Below are 10,805 nucleotides of genomic sequence, written 5' to 3'. Positions count from 1 at the left end.
CACCGGAAACGGAGATCGCTAGTACTCATTCTTAGGTTACCCCACCCGGAAACAAAAAATATGGAACGTGCGTTCCTGCTGCAAGCGGGAGATCCCTGCTGGGGATAAATCCTTCAACCTTGGGGCCCCAGATGGCCTGTGAAAAAGGCGGAGCTGGAACCCCGGACAGAGCCAGAACGATGAGTAGGCGGAGCCTCGAGAGCCACGTCTTGAAAAATTTTTTTGAGGTAGTCCGAATCAACACCGCGCCAATATCGCCAGGCGAATCTAAACTGGCTTCCTATTGGCTGGATCGTGCCAGGTGATCCATGTTCGTTCTTCCCCGATTGGCCGGGAGGGCAGTTGCTGGCGCGGCCGAGTCGGAGTGGAAGTGGGGGTGGGGTGGGCTAGGAGAGTGCTGGGGGCCTGGGCCCCCGGGGCTTCGAGTGAAGACGGAATCCTCAGGGCGGCCTTCGGAGCGGGAGCGCGAGCTCAGGAGAGCTCGCTGGGCGCGAGCTCAGCCGGCTGCCGGCCCCCGCGGGTAGGGGCGAGGTAGGGGGTGGGGAGAGCGCCTCAGCGCCTCCCATCTGTTTGATCCGCCAGCCGGAGCTTTACCCCTTTCCAGCCCGCTAGCCTCCCACCCCTGCCCCCGCAGTTCCCCCTCAGTCCAGTCCTGGGGTCCCTGGCACCTTTCTGCGGCCGCAGTCTTCTTCCCCCCCCGCCCTCCTCCCGAGGGAGGCCCTGGCCCTGGAGCGTTCCCACGCTGTCTGTGCCCGCGCTCCCGGGGCACGCAGGTCGCCCGCCCGCGTTCGGGGGGTGGGGAGCCGCCGCTTGTCACCCATGTACGAGAAAGCGAAGCCAAACTGAATCAAATAATCCCACACAAATCCCCCAATCCTTTACCAGAAACGAACACTATCACCCCCCAAAGTTGACTGTCCTCCAGCTTGGGGTGATTAACACCCGCTCCCTTTTCTCCCTTCTCTTCCTGCTGCTCTTAAATGTGTGTTAAGTAGCGACGATTCGGGATGATAGAAAAGGTTGGGGATGGGGTTATTGTGGTGTTTTTTTTTTGGTAGGGTTTTTGGCATTTGCTAATTTTTTTCTATTTGCTTTTTCCTTCTCGGCCCCGCCCCCTGCTACTAGAATTTCTTTAGCTGCTCCTCCGGTGAGAGTGTAGAAAGTAGTGGCTTCCTTGGATCCATCTGGCTCCCCCGGAGCAGGACTTCTTGGACGACCCAGTTAAATCGATTTCCCAACTGCTGATGGGATACTTCGGAAATGATAGCTGAGCCCAGCCCAGCCTCAGACACCAGCCAAAAGTAAGACGAGGGACCCTCACCAGACAAAGAAATGTTGTTTAATCACTCTCGCTTCCTTGTGTGAGGCCTTGGAGAGCCCCTTGTTAGACCCACGGTTTGAAAAGGGTTTGTTTTGAACAGGTGCGGCATGCCCTCCGCTTCTTACTCCTCCGTTTGTCCAGTTGAAAAGTAAGCAAACTACTCTCAAGGATTAGTTCACTATCATAATGCTTGCTAAAGTATTCTTCAGGAAGCTTTCATCTTTCTTCTTTTAAGGGATTTTTATAAATCACATGTTAAAGCTTGTCAGCAATAGGTGAAGGAATTATATTTCTTTGATCAAGAATTAATCTTTGATTGTATTATAGGATCTTAGATACAGAGATGTGAGGAGCCTTAAAAGTCATTTTTTCCAACTTCATTTTATCATTGAGGAGACTCACATTGTGTGAGGAACCACACAAAAGTTAAGTGACTTATCCAAGGTTATACAGGTAATAAGAGGAAGAGTCAAGATCTGAATTCTGATCTTCTTACTCTAAATTTAGTGCCCTGTCCATTGTACCACATATGAATATAAAATAAAAAGTTAATCTTGGAAGGAAAAAAGGCCCAGAATAATTTTTTATGTGCCTCACTGGGCCACTGCCCCTTTCTGTTTTTATATAAAGAAATACAAATCCCTCATATTTACTGTTTTTAAAGTCCATCTCCTTTAATAGTAATAATATTAATTATTAATATTATTGCTGACATTAACAGAGTATTTAACATATTACAGAAGTTTCAGAAATTGCTTCATTTGAACTTAAAATGACTTACTGATATGGTTAACATGTTTTTAAATTCTTATTTTCAATTACATGTGGTTTCTCTGTACTTAGTGCCTTCCTTATTTGAAGATAAGAGGGTAGGGAGGAAAGTGAACATAGGTGTTGGACTATGAAAGAAAAGTAGGACTAAATAGTAAATCTCAATAAATATTTGGTAAGCATTTATTAATTACCTAGTAAATACTGGGTGCTGGGATATAAAGATGAAATTGAAAATGATCCCTACCCTTCAAAACATTATATTTTAAATATGTATAACAAACAAATATATAATAACTTTTCTAGTGGGAAGGGTGCTACTGTGAATTAGGAATACTTGTGACATAGGAGCTGGTCCATAAACTAGAGATTGCAAGAAAGAGGAGAGTGAAGAGCAGGAGCATTTTAGATGTGAAGGACAGCTTATGCAAAGGTAAAAGTTGCTGCTTTTTTACGTATGGGGAGAAGAAAGTCCAGTTTGACTAACTTGTAGAGTACATGTCCAGTAATAATGTTAAATCAGTTTGGAAAGGTAAGTTGAAGTCAGTGAAAGGTTTTACATGCTAAACAAAGAAGTTGGCATTTTATCCTTTAGGCAGTGTTTTTTTTTGTTTGTTTTGTTTTTTAATTTGGTTAGACCAGTTCTTTAGAAATATTAATTTGACCATTGTTTGGAGGATGGATTGCAGAAAGATATATATCTAAGAGTAACAGTCAGAAAGGAGATCGTTAAGGCCTGAACTAGGGTAGTTGTGGTATGAGTAGATGGAAGGAAACAGACAGATGTTGATGAAGTAGAATTGCCAAGAATTGGTTACTTAATGGGTATGAGGCAGTGGAGTGATTCAGGGTAGAATCAAGAATGACTGAGTCAGTACACCTAGATTACTGGAAGAATGGTGGCATTCTCAACAGCAATAGGCAAGTTAGGAGAGATGGTTTGGGAAAAAAAGATATATAAAGCTGTTAATAGTACCTAGAGCTCAGGAGAGAGATAAAACATCTTTTGAATGCCACTTGTAGTCTACTGGATTGTTATATGTATTATAAGCTAATGTTTCATATTAGGGTTTTACTATATTATGGTGGTTAGATTTCAGTCATACCTTTTTTATTTTTTTAGGTAGTTGTTAGAATATGCAGATTCTTAAAGAGACCTAAAGCCATATACAACTCTTTCAAACCTTTGGTTAACATAATGGCTTAATAATTAGTTGGAAGTTTTGTTCATTTTGACTAAATCATATGATTGGTTTTGAGTTAAACATATAAGTATTCACAAAACGAAAACTCCATAAACTAACTCCAACCTGTTTTCCAGTCTTTTATCATGCGATTCCTAATCACTTACCTTGTTTTCTGATACTAGTACTTTAGCCATATTATTCCCAGTGAAAGGAATGCATTTCCTTCCAATTTTTCCTGGTGAAATCCTGCCTGTTTGAGGAACAGACATAACATGCCATCTACTATATTAAATCTTTCATGATTTTTTTTATTTTCGCTTGTTGCCCTTCCACCCCCAAATGAAAAAAAACACTCTCCCTCCAAACTCTTGCCTTTTAAAAAAAAATGATTTATGAATATATCTCATTTTACATTGTACTTATTTACATTTGTTTATGTCTTATTTCTCAAGTTAGATTTAAATTTTTTGTGTGCAAAGACTTAGTCATCTTCATGTCCATTTTTGTGACTGATAGTGAATGAATTTTTACTGTTTCGATTGCTTAATAAATAAATCTTTGTTGAATGAATAAATAAAGTGATTTGACTCAAAGTACAATGTACCTGAATGTGTCATCATTATCTGTGTTTAAGTGAGTTTTTGCTGAACTATGCTAGTATTTTATATTATTTTGAGCAAATACCCAAAAGCCTTTTATATAGATACCTTGAAACGGGTAGTATATAGGTAGATATAACCCTGTTGAGTTAGATTTAAATACAACTCTTTGTAAAGCACTGAATGAACAACTATTTAGTACCCAGTGGGCATTACAATTCAAGTCTTGACTGTAGAAATTAAAGGTTAGACCAAAGGGGATTGGTGCTGCATTTCCTCAGGAATATAAGAGTTTGAATCTGTCCTTCCAATATTTTAAAGAATTTCTGTTCTTACTAATTTGATTCTAATCTTTTCACTACTTTGTCTTTAAAAACTCGAGACAGGTGATAACACTGTGGATGGATGATAGATATTTGATTTTCTCTGGAACTCAGAATCTTAGTCCTTTCTCTTAAAAAAAAACACCAAAAACTTAAAAATAAGCACTGCCCTTAAAGGACAAGCTATAGTAGAAATAGAAAGCACCTAGTATCATAGAATGATTGAGTTGGAAGGGAACTCAGATTCTAATTACCTTTATTTCTATTCTTTCATTTAACATATGAGAAAATGGAATCTCAGAGGTATTTAAGCAACTTGTTAAAAGTTAGCTATTTTGCCATAGTAGAAATGAGTATACTACTTAAATAAGGGTTGGTTTTTTTTTTTAATTACCCCTTAATTTGTCGGATCTAAAAATAGTTCATTTTAAAAAGAAAATTATGAAAGTGTTTTGGACTGTTTTCTCTTGGTGTCAATGAATATTTTTGGGGGCGGTTATTGTTTTTATTGGTCTCTTTGGCCACCCATTACTATCCAAAAAGTGCTCTGTGAAATATATCCATTAGTACTTTGATGAATTCTTTGTTTAATAATTTAATTAAGTATAATTTGTTTTTGAGAATTTTGTATAAAAACCTTTAAAATAGTTGTCCTTTGGTTGGGAATGACCACTTTAAATATTACCTGGAAATTTCATTAGCTTATTTATATACAAGTAGAGCCTTATGCACTATCTTTTCATGTTCTTTTTCTTATACCATAGAGAAAATGATGGCCAAGAGGCAACTGCACCAGCATCTGCTGTACAAAATGGTGGCTGTGTGAAAAACTCTAGCAACTCGACACCAGTAAGTTCTTGTGACTGAATGAGAGTACATGGGTATATATGTGTATATATAGATATCTTTGTGTATATACATAATCCTATTTATTTGCATAGCTGTATAGGCAGTATTAATAAAACTGATATATTGTATAGGTGGCTTTGTTTTTTAATTCACAAATATCATATTTATGCCACAGTGCTTATATTCCATGATCTATTATAAGTCTTACCTGGACAAAAACCATTTAATTTTTTTCAATCTTTCAATTCAATCAAAACCAATTTTTTTTTCAATTTGTTCTCTAAAAGTGCCTAGCAGCTAGGGGTAAGAATTTTTAAATTTTTGTTACATTTTTAAAAATTCATTTTAATGAATAATCATACTTTCAGGTTGGTTACATTAACTCGTTTGTAATTTGATCTCTCCTTTCTTTTTCCCTTTAGATTTGGGTTGTAATATATAATGCCATCTTTTCCTTTTGAATATTGTTCTATTTTTGATTTTTCCTCATCTGTTGTTAAATTTCTCATTAGGTTCAGTTTTAGAGTTTGTTTAAAAAAAAAGTGCATCCTAATGGTTTGATCAAAATCTTTTCATAGATTGATAGGGGTATAGATTTCATTTTCATAGGTTGCACTGTATATTTTGAAGTAGTGAAATTATTCATTGACTAAACATTTACTAGTTGCCTAAAATATTCAGTGCATTGTCTTGATTGCTATTCTCCATGTGACATTGTGAAAAAGGTGTGGTATTGCTGGGGAAATAAATCTATACCTTGATAATTTGAACTAAGCATTTGTTGGTGAATAATTGAATTTTCTAGCCAGATTGAAGAGCAGTTAGGTGGAGCAATGATTAGAGCTCTAAGCCTGAAGTCAGGATGAATCTTGAATCTATATGTCAGACACTACTGATGAAAGGACTGAAGAACAAAAGATAGACTTAACTTTGACTTTTACTAGTTTTCTTAAACTTTCTAAATGTCCTTTGGAGGAACCTCTGAGAAACCCTTAAAATTGGTCCCCTAATATATTTCATGTTTCATTGTGACCTGTGTATGTAACATCATTTAAAAACCAGTAATAATTTCTGCCTCTTTCAAAGAACTTTGACATATTCCTGTTAAGCAAATATTTAAGTTTTAATAGGTGCAAGCCATGCAAAACACCTTGTGTATAAAACAGCTCATAGGTAAGTAAATAGATTTGTGGGGATTAGAAAAGAAAAGATCTCATGTTGGAGGTGAAATGTGAGCTGAATCTTGAAAATTAGGAATTCTGAGAGGTAGAAGATGAGACTTGAGTGAATACTAGATATAGCAGTCAATAAAAATTTATTAAGGGCTTACTGTGTTTGGCATTGTACTAATCACTGGGGATACAAAGAAAGGCAAAACAGTCCCTGCCCTTAAGGGACTTACAGTCTAAAAGGAGAGATAAATATGGCAGTAACTAAGTACATTCAAGATATATATGGAATAGATAGAAAGTAATTTCAGAGAGGGAAAGCTTTAGCAACTGTGAGCTTTCTGAACAAAGTTGGAGTTGAGCTAAGTATTGAAAGAAGTTGGAGAAATTGAGTTAAGGAGGTAAGGAGGGGGAGAGTATTCAAGGCCTGGGCATAGACAGTATAAGGGCAAAGGAGATGGTAGACAGGGTGTGTGAGGAACAGTAAGTAAGTAGTCCAGTGTGATTAGATCATAGAGTGCATGGGGTATTCTAACTTATAAGAACACTTGAAAAGAAGGAAGGGGCCAGGTTTTGAAGACCTTTAAATATCAAATGAGATTTTGTATTTGATTCTTGAGATATGTTGGTGCCACAAAGGGGTGTCAGGGTCAAACTATAATTTAGGAAAATTGAATGGATAATTGGAGTGGAGAGAGACATGAGGCAGAATGATCATTGAGACAGTTGTTGCAATAATCCCCTAGATAAGAGTTGATGAGAGCATTTATTCTAAGAATCTATTCTTAGTGTGAATGGATGAAACATATATTAAAAACATTGTGAAAGTAGAAGATGTGAAAGCAAATTGATTTCATAGGGTGAGAGGTAGTTGAGGATAGACCTTGGTGACTGGGATGTTTCCCCTTATAATAATAGAAAAGTTTGAATCAAGGTAGGGTTTGAGGGGAAAGATAAATGAATTACATTTTCAACATGTTGAATTTGAGATGTCCAAAAGGTAAAGAGTATTATAGTATTGTTAATTCAGGATTGACTAGAGTTGGGTATAAAGATTTGGGAATCATCTGTTTCAAGATGATATTTGAAATGATAGAAAGTGATTAGATCACCAATTGAACTATTATAGAGAGAGCACAGAAGAGGATCGAGGACAAAGTAAAGTCACTGGGTTTGTTTGATGTGAGGAACCTGCAAATGATGCCGAAAAGAAATGATCTGATAAATAGGAAAACCAGTATAGATCACTGTCACAAAAACTTGGAGAATAAATAATATTCATGAGATTAGTTAGTTGGTAAGCATTTATTAAGTTCTTATTATGGTTGAAATACTGTGCTAAGTGCTGGGAATTAAAAAAAGGCACAAAAAGTCCCTGCCCTTAAGGAACTCATTTTCTAATGGGGAAAGAATCCATACAAACATCTATATACATTCCAAATATGTATAATACTAATTGGAGATAATTTTAGTAGGCATGCATTTGTATTAATGGGATAGTATTATTTGGAAAGGCTTTTTGTAGAAGATGGTATTTGAATAGAATCTTGAAAGAAGCCAGGAAAACCAGAAGATAGAGAAGTGGAGGTAGGGATAGGAGACAGGTAGTAAAAAAAGAATTAAGGGTTGAAATGTTACATGTGAGAAATAGTAAGAAAGACAGTGGCACTGGATCATAGAATAAGTGAAAAAGTAAATTGTGAGAAGATTGGAAAGGTAGGAAAGAGTTCAGTCTGTAAAAAGCTTCAAAAGTCAGACAATTTTATATTTATATAGAGAGATAATAGGGAGCCTGTGGAGTGTACTAACTGGAAGGAGAGTACTACCTGTAAAATAGTAATACTTATTCTTTAGGGAGGTCCATTTGATAACTTGAGTGGGGAGAGACTTGAGATGAGATCCATTTGATAACTTGAGTGGGGAGAGACTTGAGGTGAGTAGGCTATGGTCAACCATGTTAAATGCTGCAGAGGCATTATAAATATCAAGAAACTGGGGAATTCACATTGCAAACATTGCTGAAAGAAGTTTCATTTAAATTGATGAGGTCAGAAGCTTGATTTAGAAAGGGTAAAAAGACAGGAGAATAAGTGGAAGCGTGTACCTATCATATATGGCTTTTTCATATATGGCTTAGTTGAGAGGAGAAGCATAGATGAAGTATGATTGTTGGTTTAGATGGTTGGATTGAATGGGAGAGACAAAGGTGTGTTGGTGTTTGTTGGCAGCTGGAAGGACAGAGTATGTAGAATGTGAAATTAGGGGAATAGCAAATAAGCCAGTTAGACAAGAACATAAGAATATGTGATGAGAAATATGTGAGTCTAGAAAGATTGGGATCAGATGATTTTTTTTTTTTTTTTTAACTTTAGCCTAAAAATAATAGGAAACTCCTGAAGATTTTTGAACTGGGAAGTCAGTTTAGCAGCTATGTAGAAAATGAATTGGAGGGGAAGAGACTTGCCAACTGGGAAAACAGGAAATATATTAAATCATTCAGTCTGAAAGTATTCATCTTTTATTAAGTATTATGCACAATGATAGGTGCTGGGGATAAAAAGATAAAGAATGAAACGATTTGCAGTGAACTTACATTCTAGTGGAGAAGACAAGTATGTATAAACACATAAATAAAGCTAATAAATACAAAAATATACAAAGTAATTAAATACAAGACAGTTTGGGAGAGACGGCATTAGCATTTTGTGGGATCAGGAAAGCCTTTTCAGAAGACAGTGTTTGAGCTCTATCTTAATGAAAGAGAAAAACTCAAAGATGGAAATAAGGAAGGAGTGAATTCAAAGTATGGGGAATGGCTAGTGCAAAGTCCTAGAAATGAGAAGTATATGAGAGAAAGGTCAATTTGTATATGAGTATATACAAGTATATGAGAAAAGGTCAATTTGATTGGGTTAAAGAGTATGGGGGCTAAAGGGAGTGAAGCTGGAAAGATAGATTGGGACTAGGTGGTAAAGATTTTTTTAAATGAAGGAGAGGAATTTATATCATAGAGGTAATAGGAAGCCATAGTATTTCATTGAGTGGGGGCCTCTTGTTTAGGTATGTGCTTAAAAGAAAATTAGTTTGGCAGCAGTGTGTAGCATGGACTGGAAGAGGAAGAAATTTGAGTTAGTGAAATGAATTAGAAGACTTAAAATAATCTAGTTAAGGGGGATATGAGCCTGAATTAATATGGTAGCTATGTGAGTGGATAGAGGGAGTTGGTTGTAAGAGATGTTGAGAAGGTGTAAGTGGCTAAATTTGGTACTTGATAGGATACATAGGAAGAGTAAGGAGTCTAGTTTTATAGAATGACAACTTTGCAAATCTTAAGGACATCACAAGGTTGGTATTGTGTTTGATAAAAATAAGTAAGTTTGGAAGAAGGGAAGATTTTCGTGGAAAGATTAATGAATTAGGTTTTAGATAAGTTGTGATTGATGTCTCTGTGACGTTATGTTTGAAATATCCTTTATACAGTTGGAATATTGTAATAGTCTGATAAGCGAAAAGTGTGAGGGTCTGAACTAGAATAATGGCTATTTGAATAGAGAGAAAGGACAGATAGAAGAGATATTGTGGAGGAAAACTGATTGGATATGAAAGAGAAAAGTCACGAATGATTCTAAGGCTGTAAACCTACATGACCAGAAACAGAAGAATTTGGAGGAATGATGGGGCCTAAAGGTCAAGATAATGGATTCTTTTTTGAGTATGTGGAGTTTGAGATGCTATTTGAGTTCTAGGTAAAGGTGTTTAGCTTGTAGTTGGAAATGCAGAAGTACAATATAGGAGATGAGAACTAGATATATAGATTGGGTAGTCTTATTAGGGACAAAATTTGAACCTATGGGAACTGATGTCTTACTAAGAGGGCACAAGTAGGAGAAGGTTCAGGATCAAGCCTTGGGCTAAAACTGTTTCATAGACTGAATAAGGATGGTGATCCTGCCAGAGGAAGCGGAGGAGTGGTCAGAAGGGTAGGTAGAGAGTTAGTCCCATAGAAGCCAAGAGAGGAAAGAGTATGCATGGGAAAAAAGGGTAGTTATTGGCATGAAAAGCTGAAGAGAGGTCACAGTGAGGACTGGGAAATGGTCATTAGACTTAGAAGTTGGGAAGTTAAGGATCATTTTTATTCTGAGAGAAATCAATTGTCATTAAACAATGGGATTGGAAGCCAGATTATGAAGGGTCCACGGGAGAAAATAGTCAATGAATATAGACTCTAGGATCTTGACATTAGGTTCTGGTTTCACTGTACAAAGGAGAAGAGATAAACAGGATGGTAGTATGTAGTGGCAGTTTCAAGTGAAGGTTTTTAAGGATGGAGATCTTGGCTTGTTTTCAAATAGCAAGGTAGAAATCAGTAGACATTAAAAGACTGAAAATGAGAGATGGTTTAAGTTTCAGGGACACATTGCAGAGAATGGCATCAATGACATAGGTAAGAACATTGATCTTAATACACTTTCGAGAAATTGAATATCTAACACATCAACCATTGTTTCCACAAATACTTTTTTTTCCAAGTACAGAAGATAAGTGCTTCTTTAATCTCTGTGTGCCTCAGTTTTTTTAAACGTAAA

The 10,805-nt window shown here is 36.9% G+C and overlaps 1 protein-coding gene across 4 annotated transcripts in view; it reads left to right on the top strand.

Annotated features, from left to right (window-relative positions):
• The first annotated feature begins 164 nt into the window (after positions 1 to 164).
• Positions 165 to 10,805, top strand: part of LOC100933824 (cohesin subunit SA-2) — a 123,194-nt gene continuing 112,553 nt past the window's right edge. For 2 of the 4 annotated variants that reach the window (XM_031959070.1, XM_012546129.2), the window contains exons 1-3: positions 165 to 301; positions 1,126 to 1,301; positions 4,966 to 5,050. In XM_031959070.1, the coding sequence (XP_031814930.1) occupies positions 1,261 to 1,301; positions 4,966 to 5,050 (126 nt within the window). In that variant the 5' untranslated portion in view covers positions 165 to 301; positions 1,126 to 1,260. Of the gene's footprint in view, positions 302 to 335; positions 532 to 1,125; positions 1,302 to 4,965; positions 5,051 to 10,805 lie in introns of those variants that run through there. The other 2 variants (XM_012546130.3, XM_012546128.3) reach the window with 2 other exon arrangements.

The sequence above is a fragment of the Sarcophilus harrisii genome, chromosome 3 (genome assembly GCF_902635505.1).
Source record: "Sarcophilus harrisii chromosome 3, mSarHar1.11, whole genome shotgun sequence".
Classification (NCBI taxonomy): domain Eukaryota; kingdom Metazoa; phylum Chordata; class Mammalia; order Dasyuromorphia; family Dasyuridae; genus Sarcophilus; species Sarcophilus harrisii.
This window is presented reverse-complemented; position numbering and strand designations above follow the sequence as displayed.